Source organism: Triticum aestivum, chromosome 6B, assembly GCF_018294505.1.
Source record: "Triticum aestivum cultivar Chinese Spring chromosome 6B, IWGSC CS RefSeq v2.1, whole genome shotgun sequence".
Taxonomy (NCBI): Eukaryota; Viridiplantae; Streptophyta; class Magnoliopsida; order Poales; family Poaceae; genus Triticum; species Triticum aestivum.
This window is the reverse complement of record NC_057810.1, coordinates 688,766,771-688,784,860: the sequence shown is the minus strand read 5'-3', so window position 1 is coordinate 688,784,860 and position 18,090 is coordinate 688,766,771. Positions and strand designations below refer to the sequence as shown.

General features: G+C 50.8%; 1 protein-coding gene across 1 annotated transcript; it reads right to left on the bottom strand.

Annotated features, from left to right (window-relative positions):
- Nucleotides 1-16,100: 16,100 nt before the first annotated feature.
- Nucleotides 16,101-17,305, bottom strand: LOC123134896 (cytosolic sulfotransferase 17-like). Its single transcript, XM_044554047.1, has one exon. It carries the CDS (start codon nucleotides 17,259-17,261, stop codon nucleotides 16,194-16,196), a length of 1,068 nt encoding a protein of 355 aa, XP_044409982.1. The 5' UTR covers nucleotides 17,262-17,305; the 3' UTR covers nucleotides 16,101-16,193.
- Nucleotides 17,306-18,090: the final 785 nt, after the last annotated feature.

Here is an 18,090-nt window from a genome sequence, read left to right as displayed (position 1 = left end):
CAAGTCTCTTTACTCGTTACGTAATGCATCATTCCGTAACTAACTCATTAGCTACATTGCTTGCAAGGCTTATAGTGATGTGCATTACCGAGAGGGCCCAGAGATACCTCTCCGACAATCGGAGTGACAAAACCTAATCTCGAAATACGCCAACCCAACATGTACCTTTGGAGACACCTGTAGTACTCCTTTATAATCACCCAGTTACGTTGTGACGTTTGGTAGCACCCAAAGTGTTCCTCCGGTAAACGGGAGTTGCATAATCTCATAGTTACAGGAACATGTATAAGTCATGAAGAAAGCAATAGCAACATACTAAACGATCAAGTGCTAGGCCAATGGAATGGGTCATGTCAATCAAATCATTCTCCTAATGATGTGATCCCGTTAATCAAATGACAACTCTTTTGTCCATGGCTAGGAAACATAACCATCTTTGATAAACGAGCTAGTCAAGTAGAGGCATACTAGTGACACTATGTTTGTCTATGTATTCACACATGTATTATGTTTCTGGTTAATACAATTCTAGCATGAATAATAAACATTTATCATGATATAAGGAAATAAATAATAACTTTATTATTGCCTCTAGGGCATATTTCCTTCACTTTGATCAACGAGCTAGTCAAGTAGAGGCATACTAGTGACACTCTGCTAGGTGTATGCCTTGCGTCAGGGACATTGTCACCAAGGCTGCAGGGTCTATGGAGAGTGCTCTGCTTGGGCTTATAGCTTCTGTGCGATACATTTCATGTGAATTGAAAGGGGTGCGACGTTGTTCGAGCGAATAGCTCTGGTGCGACATATTTGAGCCCGTCATAAATAGCCCAGGCACAACATGGCCCTTAAACTCAACTGATACCGTCGTTAGCTGTTAGGGGTTGGACCCACCACTTATCCACATAAGCACGAGACCCACCACTTGTCCACGTAAGCGCGGGACCCATCTCTCCGCAGCTAGAAGAGACGCGCGCCCGGGCCCGTCCGTTCGTCGCCGCCCATTGCTTCCCCTTTTCCCAATCTTTCTCTTCTCCGGTGACCTAGCGCAGATGTCTACCTCCTCCGCCACGCACTCAAAATGGCGACAATATGGACTAGTGCCGCTCACAATGTGTCCTGACTGCCCATGCCCAGAGCCTCTTAAACAACGGGTCAGTAAGACAGATGAGAATCGCAATCTTGGGCGCGAATTTGTGAAATGCTTGAGAAAAGCAATGGCATGAAGGGATGCCAAGGTTAAATCTCAGTTCTTAGCCCGTTCTTTCGCCGCCGTTTGCACTGATTTCTCCATATTTAGTTTTTTGTCGTCGAATTTGGGATTTAGAGTTCATGTTGGTGTTTCCAGATCCTGAAGAAATGTACCCATTTCGAGTGGATGGATGATTATATCAAGAGGATTCAGTCTGAGGGCTACATTGATTCGAGCGGGGCTGCAACCTAGGAGCTCAATTTGGGAGGGGTGCCACCGATTATTGTGAAGAATTTGGAGAGCACGGACAGAGGGCGGGCAGAGCCGTGCCGATGGCGAGGTATGCGTGCAATACTGACTGTACTCGGAGGTGAAGACCGACAACGTCATCAACTTCCTAGAGCGAAATATCATATATCACTTCGGGATTCTGCACCACATCACCTCTGACAATGCCAAGGCCTTCAAGTCCAACAAGATGTACATGTTCATGGAGAAGTACAAGATCGGGTAAAACTACTCCACCGGCTACTAACCTCAAGCCAACGGGGCGATCAAAGCCTTCAATAAGACGCTCGGCAAGATACTCAAGAAGATAGTGAAAAGGCACAAGAGAGACTGACACGATCTTCTCTTCGAGTCCTTATGGGCATAGCGCATTACAGTCCGTACCCCGACACAGGCTACTCCATTCTCTCTCGTTTACGAGAGTGAAGCAGTCCTACCATTGAACGTCCAATTACCCTATTTACAGATGGCTCTCGAGGAAGGACTCACCCAAGATGAACAGGTGCAACTTCATTTCCAGGAGCTTAACGCCCTCGAAGAAGAACGGCTTCATGCCCTGCAAAACTTGGAGCTTTACCGTCAGAACATGGTGAGAGCCTATGACAAGCTCGTCAAGCAACGCGTATTCCAGAAGGGTGAGTTGGTCCTCATGCTCCATCGTTCCATCGTTCTTTTGACTATTTACTGTAGAGCAACAACCAGTCTTTTTATTCCAGAATTTTTTGCCTAGGCCTATTTACATCTGCTCATAGCCCCACCCGAAGTCGAACCCAGGACCTGGGGTGCTACTAAGGTCACTGCAACCACTAGGCTACATGCCCGTTCGCCCGTCGACCCATCGTCATCACGCACAAGTGAAGTGGAAGTTTGAGCCAAAGTGGGAAGGACCATACATCATTGAGCAAGTCTACAACGGGGGCGCATACCAGCTGGTTGATTCCCAGGGAGCCAGGCCTATTCCCCCAATCAACCGAAAGTTCCTTTATTTTTTTTCTTAAAATGTTGCCTCTTTCATTGTCTTTTGTTTTTCCCTTGGGGAGACCCTTTTTCAGTGGGCGCTCAGATCCATCATGCACTCTTCGTTGCATGTTGTGGATGTTTTCTTTGTCTCCCGAATTTTAATGGACTCAGACCCACAACAAAAAAACCGTCTTTCCCCTACCACATCATATTATTGATTAAAGTTTGAGATTTTTATATCTGTGCCCCTGGTTCCTTAGTTGTACTCATTCATCCCTACACTCTTAACATTTTCTCACTTTTCCCACTCACTTGGCTGAAACTCTCACAAATGGGGAAACTGGACGTTGCCGTCGGGTCAATGGCTTGACCGTTAACTCTGACTAGTGGGGCCGCGTAGGCGTGCATGCAACTGACCGAGGTCATGGGGTAGCACGTGTCCATGGAACATGCCAGAAACGTCCCATCGTATAAGAGGGGAACCACCTCGCCCCTACCATTTCCCCCAAATCCCCTCCCTGCTGCATCGTCTCCCTCTCCCCCACCGCGTCGTCTCGCTCTCCTCCACCGCACTGTCTCGCTCTCCCCCACGGCATCCTCTTCCTCACCTTCATCGCCTCCCTCATACCGATGGCAAATGCTCATGGCGATGCCTGCACAGCGGCCGGAGATCTGTAGGGCGCGGTGACCACGACAGATGCAGTGCAGGACATTGGCGGCATCCACGGTGGTGCGGGGAAACTCACAACCGCTCTTGTGGCTGTGGATGTGGAGAAGGAGGTGGCGGGCTCCGGCTCGGCGCTGCCGGAGCTGAAGGTGACGGCGTCAAGCAGCGCAGTCCATCCAGATGCGCAGCCTGGCGAGGAGAAGGTGGTACAGGAGGTACTTCCATTTGCTTGTACCCTAGTTGCAATATTTAGATGGGTTGTAGAGTTAGTTTCATTGGTTGGATTGTGATTCATAGAGTAGTACATATGGTTAGAGTAGTTGGTTTGAGGGATGGGGTTTTCTGTATGGGGGATGTGCTTTTTTTTGTATGGGGGCTTTTTGGATTACATTCGTTGCAAAAATGCTAGACAGATCTTAATGAAAGATAGGGATCTCTGTGCTTAAATGCTACACATGATTATTAGATTTGTTTTTGAATGCTACACAGATTGGGGTTCTGAATGTTACAGACATGTATGCTTAAATTTGTTTCTGAATGCTACAAAGATTGATGTTTTGGATGTCATATGCCCAAATGGAATGCATTAATTTTGATGTACCTATCAATTGATTAAGAACTTACTTGATTCATCAGTATATAAATTTGTCCACAATACGTGTTATATTACCGAAAAAGGGTTTCCCCCCGCTTTGTATACAAAGCAACCAACCAAACATCCAACGATAGGTGCTGGGGCGGAAGCAGCACAAACACGCCCAAAAGGAAAGAAAGAGAAAATACAAAAGAGACTCAAGCCAACAACGGCGGATCGACAAAAAACGAAGAAGCCTCGAGGCCGCTGCGCCCACCGGAGATCGCCCACCAAGCTCCGAGCTTCCGAAGCGCCGGTACTAATCAGCACCTCCAAGAAGGACCGCGACGATGACAACGCTGCTGCCAAGGGTTTCCCCCGGTACGCTGTGAGGAGAGAGGAAGGGTAGCCCCGACGCCCTTCAGGAATGTCAGGCGGTACCCACAAGCGCCACCGCGTCAGTGTCGGCCAAGCTAACAGAGATTTCTCCCGATCCCAACCACCACCTCAGGCACTCGAGAGCTCGCCACCAAACACACCCTCACCCTGCGCCAACCCGGTCACGAAGCTTCTCACGCCGTCTCCCCACAACACCGTGAAGCATGGTCCGCACAAAGAAGGAGAGGAGCCGGGACTAGGGCAGCAGCACCGTCGGCACGCGGGAGGGCCCCACCTCCACCGTCGCGACGGTAGCTGACCGGACGCAATAGCAGGAACATACCAGACCCGTGGCCGCACAGGCCCGGCCGGGATCTCCGAGGCCCGTAAAGTTCCCGCCTTCGCGCTGCAGCCGGCACGCCGTCGACGCCGCCGCCCCTGTCCAAGCCGCTCCCCTGCCTCCCCGTACAGAGAGCCGCCAAGTGGAAGCACCACCATCACGTGCGCCGCCGGCCACCACCACCACCAGGTCGCCGGACCGCCACCGGCCGAGCCGCACCACCACCGCACGCCCGCAACGGAGGGAAACCAACACGGCCGCTGGGGGCCCGAAGTCGGACCCCAGCCGCCGCCCACGCCGCCCGCAGCCCGCGCCGCCTGCCGGACGGAACGGCCGCCCCGGCGAGGCGCACACCACCGCGCAGCCGGCCACGCCGCGCCACGCCCGCCAGGAGGAGCGCGCCGCCACGCCGCGGTGCCCCGCGCCTGAACCGCGCCCGCACCCGAAGGAGCGGCCCGCGCCGCCCCGTCGTGCCGGGGGAAGACCAGGCCCCGCCGCCGCCGGCGCCGGTCGGGCTTCGCCCGGCCGCGCCCCCTGGCGGCGGCGAGGGAGGAGGGAGGAGGAGGGGAGGTGCGCGACGAGCGGATCTGGGGGCCCTCGCCGGCCGCCTCACGGGTGGCGGCGCGGGGAGGGAAACCTAGTGCGAGTTATATTAGCTTTGTTGTTCAATGTGTGTGCATGACAATGAAAAATGCAAATAGGATCATAGTATGGATAATATGATCAATGCGTGATGTGAGCATATCTAAATTATCAGTTAACTTCTATATTTATTAGTAATGGATGTAATTGTATATTTAAGAGGATGATTCTGTGAGGAATGAGAGGAAGCTGGGCCTTACTGGGTTCGACCCGTACCATCCAGAGTATATTTAGAAGGATGATTCTGTGGGGAATAAGAGGAAGCTGCCCAATCTTGGCCGGCGTGTCGGCAATGGCAACTACGCCCTCATCACCCTCTTCGTCCTGGTATGTGTGTTTGCTTTGTCATTGTTTTACCAGGAGGGGAAGAAAACAGCAACACCGCGACCGGGGAGGCCAGCTGGCGGGAGACGCGCACGCGCCCATGCGGCTGCGTCGAGGAGATCGCATCGTCGACGAGCCGGCGTCCACAAAAAGAAGCCCCGATGCCATCTCCATGGCGTCGATGAGACAGCATCAAGATTCAAGGCCGAATCCATGCACCAACCATGCATATTACTTAATCCCTTTGTCGTTGTTTTTATCTTCTTCAGCATACAGGCTGTAGAATACAAAGCCTGTCCACCGGATAATGAAGCATGCGTCCAAGAGGGAGGAAGGGACACAACCAGAAGGTGACGGCACGCAGCGAAGCGAGTCAGGAGGAGACGCGCCCACGTTGGCAGTATCGAGGATGGGACAACACGCCGGCAGCAGCACGCAGGGCGAGCTCGTACCCTGGAGGAGATGCGCCCGTGGTGTAGCTTCGAGGAGATCGGGCGTGCGTGTGCCATGCCACGCCGGTCAGGGCCGGCCCTGTGTTTCAGGAGGCCCTAGGCGAACTCGATGCCATGTGCCCCTATGTCCTAAGATCATATATCTGTATGCGCGTGCGTGGTACATAAATTTAAACATAATAATTGTTGGACAATGTCATATTACGACAGAAATACTAAAAAGATAGAAAATTAAAAGTAACATGATATGATTATCTCAAATAAGAACCAAATTCAACTGACTCCATCGACAACAATAATACTTAAGTACCCTTCAGTTGTTGAATCTTCAGATCCCTTTCTATCTTTTTTCTCCTTACTTGAGCAACTGACAAATGCTTCTTAGGCAATATGGCGGGCTAATGTCCTAATATTATGAAAAAAAATTATTCAAGGAATTAGAAATTTATACATCGGATGATTTGAATGATTGGAACCCTAGACATGTGCATAGAATGACAAAAAAAAAGGATGGTTGAATACATACTATGAAAGATTGAATTCGAAAACTATACATTAAAATTTGGAACTTCGTGAACACTGAAATTAGAGGATGGATCATGGATGAATAGTTGAATACGTTCTAAAAAAAAGAAATTACTGAAATTGGGGTTTGCAGGGATGGATCAGGAACATGGTACAAAGAGTTATGCATGGATACGTATATACGTACTGTTGTGGGCTGCGCTCACTGCTCACATACATACGTATACGTACTGCTGCGGGCTGCGGCTGCTGGATTGCCGCACGGCGGGCGATGTGCACAGCGGTGACCGAGGCGACCACAGCGACGAGAGGACGAACAGACGAGCGAGGCGTCCGCAAGATCTTCGATTGATTTGTTTCACAATCGAAACGAGCGGCTCTGCCGTGCGGCGTGCGTGACGCTTCGCTAATCGCTACCTGCTATCTGATGGGCCTACCTCATCTCGTTTTTCTTCTCTCATAATTTTTTTCCCACCTATTTTTGCTCGGCTATATTATATATGTGCACTACATCATGGGCCCCTCCCTGGGCTGGGCCCTGGGCCGTCGCCCCCCTGCCCATGCCCCAGGGCCGGCCCTGATGCCGGTGGTGGCACGGGCTATGTCCCGAGCTTTGTGACAGGTCGACAAAGATGGGGAGACTCGCAAGGCGCGCACTGTGTGCGCGCTGCTGCGAACCGCTCGCAGCAGCACTGGGCCGTAGCAGCACGGACAGGCCGGTGGCGGCAACGCGTGTTCTCTCTCTATGGTACGTATCTGTTTTCGATGTACCAGGTACGATCAAGACGGCGGACGATGCGCCCAGCGGAGATGGCAGCGGAGGGCGTGGCGCTCTTCTTGTACCAGGAGCAGTGGAAGGGGCGGACGACGCGCCCAACGAGGCTGGCCACAGAATAAGACGGGGCGCTCTACCAGTCAGTAGACAACACTACCGGCCAAGAATACAAAACCAACACCTCGGCGTACAGGTTGGAGATGACCTGGGAGCAGCCGGGCCCCGCCAATGACGTATTCACGTCAGCATACATGTCCTCGGCAAACAGGTCACGGTGAACAGGTTGATAGCGAAAGTGTCACTGGCGTACAGGTCTTTCGCCATGCTTTCTTTGAGGAGATGTTGTTGCAGAACCGGAGCTCGCGACGACGTAGCCCGAGACCTGTTCCCTCCTCCGTGACATATAGGTCCATGACGAACAAGTCACCAGCGTATAGGTCTTGCACCACGCTTGTTGGAGGAAACGACATGGTGGGATCAAAACTCACTGATGGCGCAACCCAAGGCCGGCCTTCACCTTCACGGACTACAGGTCTCTGGTGCACAGATCCATAGCGTTCTCATCGTGGTGGATAGGGCTGGCATCTCGCTTCCCGAAGGAGATGGCGTGGCGGAACCGAAGCTTGCGAGATGTAGCCCAGGAGAAGTCCATGACGAACAGGTCACGGACGTACAGGTCTCGACGCGATCCTTGTTTGGGCAGACCATCGAATATGGCGTCTAGCTTAGACAAGGCACCCACCACGACAGACGGGTCCTCGACATACATGTCCCAACATATAGGTCCATGATATCGCCGGAATATAGGTTACCCTTTGGTGTAGCACCCGCGCAAGGCGACGCGGCCATCTACGATGCCATCCCTCACGAGCTCTCCAGGCGGTGTCATTGACAAAATGGACTTCCATTGAGTTGTTGTCCAGTCAAGTCGGGCGCACCCACCACGGCAGATAGGTCCTTGGCGTACATGTCCATGGCATCACCCGCATATAGGTCGCTCTTTGGTGTAGCACTAGCCCAAGGCGACGCGGCCTCTACACTGCCACCTTTCCACGGCCCTGTGGGGTGTGCTCTGTCTTGGCGGACCGCCGAATACTCGGCGTCTAGCCGAGACGAGGTGCCAACCACCCCAGCCACGCCAACGCGAGCGCGCGTCAGTTTTACACTGACACCGGTCTCCCCAAACAATTACTCCCGCAAGGCGTAGCCCCTTGCATACCCTGACGAAGCAATTGGTCATCATGAAGTCCAAGCCGAGTGCGACCCATGCTCCCCCGATAGCAACTACTCCAATGCCGCCAAGACCGACGAGGCACGACGGCGAGGGCGTGTGTGACTACTGCAAAGGCTACACTACTCACGATGCATGTACCGACGAGGACACGGGCTTTGCCGATGCACACACACACCGCCATCATCATGCATGGAGAAAGTGAAGCGAAGATGACCAAGACGACCACACGGCTTAATCGGAGGTATCTCGCGGAGCAACCCGCGGGAGTAATTAATCGGGAACCTTCCGGGGCCCCGGGAACCAGGAGACCGCAATCGCCCACAGTCAGGCTGGCCGCGCTAGTAGGCCACACAACACACTTTTTTCTTTATGGGATCTTGTAATTTTGTTTCTCCAATGAGATTAATAAAATACCCGTTTACCGTATCTCTTTCTTTGTGTACCACGGTACACTGGCACGCCCGCATACCTTTTTACCCTTCCCTGGTGTATGAGAGAAAAACACTCCTCCCTTCTACATGGAGTTTAGATATTTTCTCGTTTCAAACAATTAGTTGCATGCTTGCATGAACTAAATTAGTTGCATGTCCATGGTGGGTTTGCATGTCCTAGTTGGATGTCCATGGTTTGGGTCATGACCCATGATTTGGCCAACATTGTGAAGATGGTGTGGTGAATGCGATGAACTCGCATCAATACCAAAATATTTTGAGTGCATATACCACAAATAATAGCACGAAACAACAATATATATAGTAGCACAAAACCCAACATCAATATAGTAGCATGAACACAACAACCCTTAGTTCCAGTACATAGATATCATAGCCTTACAACTACTTAATAATTGTAGCACACAAACATAAAGGATTAGAACTTAAAATACTAATATGATAGATAGATCGATCGGGGGCACCAAACAGGTTCTTCCCCTTCTCCTCCTCCGGACGCCCTTCATTCCTGGTTGTTGATCAAGTACGGGAGGGTGTGCATGCCGTTCTTGGTGGGGAAGATGTTTTTGAAGCCGGTGAAGATGTTGTGGGTGGTGAAAGCAATAAACTCACACCCACACCAAATCACTCGGCCGAGGAGGTGGAAGGCGTCGAAGGGGTTGGTGAATGTAGCGAGGAGTGCAACCACAACGCCATTGTGATTGAACTCCTCAACATGGAACATCCTTGGAGAGCCCCGGGAGAGGTGGGGGTAGCTGGCCAAAAGGAAGAACTCAGTGAACTCCCTTGCGAACCTCCGCCTTGAGATTGCCCACACGCTAAGGGTGTTCACTACTTAGCCTCTGGCAGGGTAGAGCCTCTCCGGCACGGTGGGGGGGGGGGGGGGGGGCGGGGGGGAGCGGTAGATCGGGCCGTTGTACTGCATGGTGGCTTCGATTGGAGTGGCTTTGTGCCTGATTTGTGGAGAAGGAGGGAAAATGTGAGAAGATGGAGTTGGGATATGTATGAGGAGGGAGAGGAAGACGATATGTGTGGCATAAATAGCCCTAGTGCGATGTGTTGATTCACTGGTTTCACGGGGTGGAAGTAATGAGCGGGCGGTGATGGGTGGCATCAGGAGTGTGTACACGCATGGGAAACCGAAGGCTGCATCAATAGCCGGCCTACGACATTTCAGCGCTGCACGCGTCTGTGCCGTCGGTCGGGGGTTGGGGGGTCACGCCTGCTCGGTCTTCTCTGTGTGTGCACGCATGCATCGTAGGCTACTCGCGACGCATGCATGGCCTCCCGGCAAGGGCCTGACACTACTAGGGAAAACATTATAGGTAGACACTGACTAGTAGCATGGGTTTATACCCCTCGCTGCTGCTACTAACTAGTAGCTTGGGTTTATACCCCTTGCTACTACTAAGTTGATAGTAGTAGCGCGGGTTTATAACCCTCGCTACTACTAAGTGGTCTCTACCATGCCCCCCTGGGACATGGCATAGTAGTAGCGAGGGGTACAAACCCGCACTACTACTAAGTTGATAGTAGTATCGCGGGTTTATACCCCTCGCTACTACTAAGTACAAGGTAGGGGAAGTCCCAATATCCTCGGTTGAATCCCTCCTCTCCACCTCACTCTCCCCCTCTCTCCATAGGCTCTCCCATGGTGCTCCTGTCCAAGCACACCTCCTCCTCCATGGCGCCCAACGAGGCCACCTCCTCATGTCGCTGGCATCCAGGAGGTTGTCCGTCTTCCCCCTCACCTCCATACCACCACGTCGGAGCACCTCACCACCGGCGACTAGCCCTGATGCGCCCTCTATATCCTTCATCTCTCCCTTCTTTCTCCTTTTCCCTCTCCCGCGCCGTCTCCCTCCGGTTTTATTCACATCCCATGCCCATGCCTGCGCAGGTAGTCGACATGGCCAACCAGAGCTCTCTGCCTTGGCCCGGAGAGGATCCTCACACCGTCATCTTGCTCTGCCCTGGATCCGGTCCCTCTTCAACAGCCATCGTCAGATCTAGTCTGCCATTGTCCGACCACACGTCGGTGACCCCTGTCGTCGCTGGATCAAAGAATCGACACCATTGACAGCACGCACGGGATCGAGATTTGTTTTGGTTTTTGAAATTAATAGTAGTAATGCGGGTCACAGACACGCGCTACAGATAGTTAGTAGCAGCGCGTGTGGAACCCGCGCTACTACTAATACACATACTAGTAGCGCGGGATGCACCACGCTACTACTATCTGTTAGCTGTAGCGTCGTAGTAGTAGCGCGGGCACCCGCGCTACTAATAGTTGTTTAACCCACACTACTACTAGGTTTTTTTCCTAGTAGTGTGGCTAGAGGCAGGCGTGGCAACGTTCGGTCCAAGGGTCCAGTGGGTGGTCTTCTTCAACCGGAGCACAACGGAGCGCATGCATGCTATCCCACATGCCGTAGCGCAGAAGAAATACAACTAAAAAATAAGGTTTTTGAATCGAGCAAATCAGAGCGCAGAACGAGCATGCCCGCGGATCGCTGACATTGCACTCCATGCCGATCCACACCGTTGAACTCTCAGTGATCCAATGGTCTAGAGATGAGGGGGGGGGGGGGGTTATCCAGCGTTGTCTAATGCAGCTAATCATAGAGCCTCACGCGGATTAATGACGTAGCCCTAGCGCCTGATCCAGACCATCCACTAATAGAGATCCAGCGGCGCGGAAGGGTGCATGGTTTCAAATGGGATTCGAGGGGTTTTGAGAGGGTTATGAGGGGTTTTGAGAGAGTTTTCAGGGCTAGGGTTGAGCATAACTAATTCAAAAAAACCATAAACATATGAAACTTGCACCCATCATTGTTTTTTTTGAAAAAACCCCACTTTGTTCATTTGTGACAAGTTGTATATCATTTGTGAGGATCATTACAATTTCATTTAAAGGCTCCTTAAACCAATTAGAGGTCAAGGAAAATCTAGCTAACCTAGCAAGCTCGTGAGCTACTTTATTTGCTTCCCTATTACAGTGCTCAAACCTACTGGTAACGAAATCACATGCATAATGAAAACAATCCTCGAATATTGCCGCTGCCACACCCGCCGACTGCCCTCCTGTTGGGTTACGTAGCAGAAATTCAAAATATTCCTACGTGTCACCAAGATCTATCTATGGAGAAACTAGCAACGAGGGGAAGGAGAGTGCATCTACATACCCTTGTAGATCGCTAAGCGGAAGCGTTCAAGAGAACGGGGTTGATGGAGTCGTACTCGTCGTGATTCAGATCACCAATGATCCTAGTGCCGAACGGACGGCACCTCCGCGTTCAACACACGTACAGCCCGGTGACGTCTCCCATGCCTTGATCCAGCAAGGAGAGAGGGAGAGGTTGAGGAAGACTCCATCCAGCAGCAGCACAACGGCGTGGTGGTGGTGGAGGAGCGTGGCTAGAAGAGGAGGAAGAAGAGACGCAGGGCTGCACCAACGAGAGATCGAATCGCGTGTTATGTGCAGCCCCAGGCCTCACTATATATAGGGAAGAGGGAGGAGGGTGCGCCCCCTCTAGGGTTCCCACCCTAGGGGGTGCGGCAGCCCTAGATGGGAAAGGGGCGGCGGCCAAGGGAGGATTCCCTCCCCCCCAAGGCACCTAGGAGGTGCCTTCCCCTCCTAGGACTCTTCCTTAGGGTTCCCCCTTCACCCTAGGCGCATGGGCCATGAGGGAAGTGGCGCCCCAGCCCACTTTGGGCTGGATCCCTTCCCACTTCAGCCCATGGGACCCTCCGGGATAGGTGGCCCCACCCGGTGGACCCCCGGGACCCTTCCGGTGGTCCCGGTACAATACCGATGACCCCGAAACTTGTCCTGATGGCCGAAACAGGACTTCCTATATATAAATCTTTACCTCCAGACCATTCCGGAACTCCTCGTGACGTCCGGGATCTCATCCGGGACTCCGAACAACATTCGGTAACCACATACAAGCTTCCTTTATAACCCTAGCGTCATCGAACCTTAAGTGTGTAGACCCTACGGGTTCGGGAGACATGTAGACATGACCGGGATGTTCTCCGGTCAATAACCAACAGCGGGATCTGGATACCCATGTTGGCTCCCACATGTTCCACGATGATCTCATCGGATGAACCACGATGTCAAGGACTTAATCAATCCCGTATACAATTCCCTTTGTCTAGCGGTATTTTACTTGCCCGAGATTCGATCGTCGGTATCCCGATACCTTGTTCAATCTCGTTACCGGCAAGTCTCTTTACTCGTTCCGTAACACATCATCCCGTGATCAACTCCTTGGTCACATTGTGCACATTATGATGATGTCCTACCGAGTGGGCCCAGAGATACCTCTCCGTTTACACGGAGTGACAAATCCCAGTCTCGATTCGTGCCAACCCAACAGACACTTTCGGAGATACCTGTAATGCACCTTTATAGCCACCCAGTTACGTTGTGACGTTTGGTACACCCAAAGCATTCCTACGGTATCCGGGAGTTGCACAATCTCATGGTCTAAGGAAAAGATACTTGACATTAGAAAAGCTTCAGCATACGAACTACACGATCTCTATGCTAGACTTAGGATTGGGTCTTGTCCATCACATCATTCTCCTAATGATGTGATCCCGTTATCAACGACATCCAATGTCCATGGTCAGGAAACCGTAACCATCTATTGATCAACGAGCTAGTCAACTAGAGGCTTACTAGGGACATGGTGTTGTCTATGTATTCACACGTGTATTACGATTTCCGGATAATACAGTTATAGCATGAATGAAAGACTATTATCATTAACAAAGAAATATAATAATAACACTTTTATTATTGCCTCTATGGGATAGCCAACTGGTCTTTTGAAAAGATCGGCCAGTCACAAGCCTCCATGGGATAGCCCTCTGATCCAATTGACAAAGTTAGTAACATGGGTCATGTTACACACGAAGATTTGTAGCATGAATCATGTTGCACCCAGTCGGTGATTAGATTCGCAACATGGTTCATGTTGTGCTCGAAGGTTTGTAACATGGGTCATGTTGCACTTGAAGGTTTGCACGACGAGTGCTTTGAAATATGAATCACACTACACTCGGGGGTTCCAACATTGCCCATGTTGGGGAAGGGCCAAGTTCGTGCGTGTGGCGAACCTGCCCATCGATGTGGAGGGCATTGTTCAGTTTGACATGGCGCTGTTAAAAATGGCATAGACTTGAACGTATTTCAGTGGACCAAATTGGATGCAGATAGTCGCAAAATTAGGGGAGGACAAAAAAACCTATATGTGGTACGATGTTCCATAATCATCACCCAATTTTGTACGTAGACTTGTATCGTACTAACACTTCATTTAACATATATGTACGTTGTATGCACTTATTATATTATCATGTATAAGTATTATACATTAGAGAGTTGTTAAACTAAAGTGCATGTTTAAAGTGTGCTATTTATGCGTTTACGTTACTAATATTACTTCTAAACTGAAAATGTTGCCACAAGAATATTTTTTCTTTTTGCCTGCCATAATGTATCGCTCGCGGGCAAAGACAGTAGTTCACCACCCGAACATATGCCTGCCACTGATGCCATGTTAGTAGTGGAGGGTGGCCCTGAGAGTCTGGCCTGCCACTGCTAGGCATTCTTGCAACAGTGTTGGCCACGAAAGAAAACATCTATAACCACTCATGGATGCCTCAGTGTACCTCACAGGGGAAAAAGAAAGAAGATTTCTCATCTTATATGGAGATACTAAAGAGAGGGAGATGCCTTAGGATTGACCACATTCAAACACACTGTCATGTGTGAGCACCGAGGCCACTGCCAGTGAGGGTGGGAAGGGGGATCGCAACAACATAGATGGGATGCCATGTTGAAATAAATGACATGGACCTATTGGGGTATCGAGTCATGGTTATTGGGTTAGGGTATGTGCTATTTTCTCTCTCATTGCAACACATGGGCTCTTTTGCTAGTTATACAACAAATTGTCCACACTTGACTTGATTACACACGATTGGTTCAATTAGGTGGACGTTGTGAAGAAGGATAACCACAAATTGAAACTTCGTGACGCCAACCCAGCTGTGTTTTTTTTTTTGAGACAACACCAACCTAGCTAAGTGATTCCCTGACATTAACTCGGGCTGTTCCGGCCTGCTGGGCCGAATGCTTGACTTAGGCCTACTTTGGGAATACCCGTCAGCTGATAAAGACATCATTAGCGCATCATCATGTTAGAGCTCGCCGGAAGATGTCTACCACATCATCGTGTGGCTTGTGTGGGGCAGAGGATTCTTGGCGACATCGTTTGCTGGAATGCTCGACGGCCAGGTGCATCTGGGCAATTGTTGATGGGGAGCTAGCTGTGTGCAACGATAGAACCTAACACCAAGCAGTGGATCTTCTCCACGATAGATACATTGTCACATGCTGCCTTCATAAGGCTGTACGTGACCCTATGGGCGACTTGGTGGTCTAGAAGGAAAGATATACATGATGAAATCTTCCAAGAGTCCCTCAGCCACCCATCTCTTCATATGTAGGTTCATTGAGGACTCAGACATCATCCCGAGGAAGACAAAGAAGGTTCCCGAGACCATAAACATAAATGTGGTTCGTCCCAAAACACCTCTGAATGGGTACGCCAAAATTCATGTGGACGCAAGTACTGCGTGGAGTCACATAGCTAGAGCCTCAGCTGCTGTTTGCCGCGACGCAGAGGAGAACTTTTTGGGCAGCGCTTCCCAGGTGATTCACTGGATCAACAACGTTGCAACGCTAGAAGCCATAGTGTGCCGGGAGTTGCTATCTCCTGCGGAGGATCTGATGTTGCATAATTTCATTGTCACATCGGATTTCAAGATTATTGTCAAAGATATTCAAAATGGAAGCAACACAACATATGGTAACATTACTAGCGAGATTAAGAGTAGAGCTTTAATGTTCGCTTGTACATTCACTTATGAAGGTAGAGCTACGAACGTTGATGCAAATAGGCTAGCCAAGTTTTCTTGTTCTCTTGATTAGGGATGACACATTTTGTTGGTCCATCCCCAATGATCCTATTTTGTACCAGGATCATTAATCAAATTGAACCAGGATGATCCAGGATGATCCAGGGCGCACAGATTTACAATGTTCTCCGGACCAGAACGAAGCCAAACGACAGTTTTAGTACAAGGTGGACAAATTACGTCTTAGTGTTATCTCTGAATGTTACTAGATCCTTTATTTTTCCGAGATCCTAAAATTATGATGGGATAAAAATTAAACTAAAAAACGTGTGAATAGGAGAAAACTTCTTGTACAATATAGTGGAGACAAAGTCTTATCATTTTTATTTATTGACAGACTTTGTAGAGGCACCCACTTCGTAGAGAAAAGATAACACCGTTTAATGAAAGTTCTTTAATCCGAAATGTCCGAGTACGAAACAGAGCTGTGCGGAAAAGAAACCAGAAATGCAAATGAGAATGCGAGTCCAGATCCCTTGAGCTTTTCTTTGGTGATCTGATCCATCTTTTCCCCCATCTCTCGGCTCATGTGGTTCGCCCAGTCCCCAACTTGTCCTTTTCTAAAGAAGGCTGAATTAGCAGGAAACCTGTGATTTCCGTGCTCATTAACAACACTTACCTGGTTAACCTGTAGGCTCCTCAGTGTTTCAAAGCTGCAGACCCTCGCGACCTCTTCCGGGACACGAGAACTTTCCTCCTCCTGGCTGAACGGGACGCCCAGGAACACCGCGAGCTTCCGCACGACTCCCACAGAGTCTTCCTTGATCTCTTCGTACTTCAAGAAAAGGACCTTGTCCGGCGTCGCCAAGCTTGCCTTCCAGTACTCCAGATATTTCTCCCAGAAAGGCCCGTAAGGCGAGAGCCCCCGGCAGAACAAGTCATAGGCTTTGTCTAGCTCCATGGCGGAACCGTGGAAGATCTTGTTGTCGAAGTGCCACCGAGACACGAACGTGTCCTTGGGGTCTCGGCAGAGGTACACGACGCGACGGCCGCTGGATGGAGTCATCTCCGGCGGGAGCAGCGACATGGGAATGTGCGTGGAGAGAAGCCGAGGAGAGGCAAGTGCGTTGAGGTCGGTATGGTCCCTACCCGGGCCGTGGAGCTCGATGCTCGGCACGAGGTGCTGAGGGTGCTGGGTGAGGAGGGGGTGGTCGCCGAAGCCGTAGCGGCCTCGGTTGGTGATGGCGAAGGCGACGGCCTTGAGCCAGGTGGTGCCGCTTTTGGGCTGTGTGGCGAGGATGATGTCGTCGTCCCGGGGCTTCATGGTGACCTGGGCCAGCAGGATCCGCTCCAGCACGGTGAACCTCAGCCAGTAGTTTTTGTATAGGACGAGCGGCCCCGAGCACCGGTCATCACTACTTGTTGGGAGCGTGGATATCAAATCTTTGGGGCTTATTGATTTGGATTGTGCAGAGCTCATGGCAGCACCACCATCTTCTCCCTTGGATGGAGGCTGAGCCATGTCCCCCTTCTTGCTGTACGGTGAGGCAGTGGAGATGCCATACTATATAGGGACAAGGCGTGGTATATAGTACTCCCTCCGTTCCTAAATATACGTTTTTGTAGGGATTTCACTAGATGGACTACATACGAACTAAAATGGATGAATCTACACTTAAAATGCATCTATATACGTCTGTACGTGGTTCATAGTGAAATCTCTACAAAGACTTATATTTAGGAACGGAGGAAGTATATTGCATTATTTTCTTTCTAAATTACAGTTAGTGGCAACTGGATACCTAACCCTCATTAGATGGCTTTTATGAACAGCAGGTACAACCACTGACTCCTATGACCGCGATGTACAGCGAGGCAATCAATGGGTATGATCAAGCAGCCATATTTTATAAGGAAAAGGAGTGTTAAGCGTATCCGATGCCGACCCTCAAACCTCTAGACAAGCGCTCAGGCCATGCTTTTCGAACCGTCGAAGCCATCCAACGAGGTCCTGTATCGGTCAGCGGTCAATGTGAATACGGTTTCTCCTGCAGATCAGCGACAAACGCGAGGAGGTTTGCGTGAATCTAGACCGCTCCCAATCCCGTTTCTGGCCACCCTGGCCCACCAAAAACTCGGCATCTGCCCCTTCCACACTTCCCTTCCAATGCACGCACAGCTTACCGCGCCGCATTCATACCGGCCCAGAGCACGCGAAGACTTTTTAAACCGTGCTCCGGTGCTTTGGATGCGATGTGGATGTGTGGGCTGTTTAAACCGTGCTCCGGCGCCAACCACATCGCGCCCTCCTCCTCCTCCCCTCCCCGCCCATATCCATCCACACCTTCGGC

Coding starts and splice junctions, on each gene's coding strand:
- LOC123134896 (XM_044554047.1), bottom strand. CDS start 17,261: ATGGCTCAGCCTCCATCCAAGGGAGAAGATGGTGGTGCTGCCATGAGC.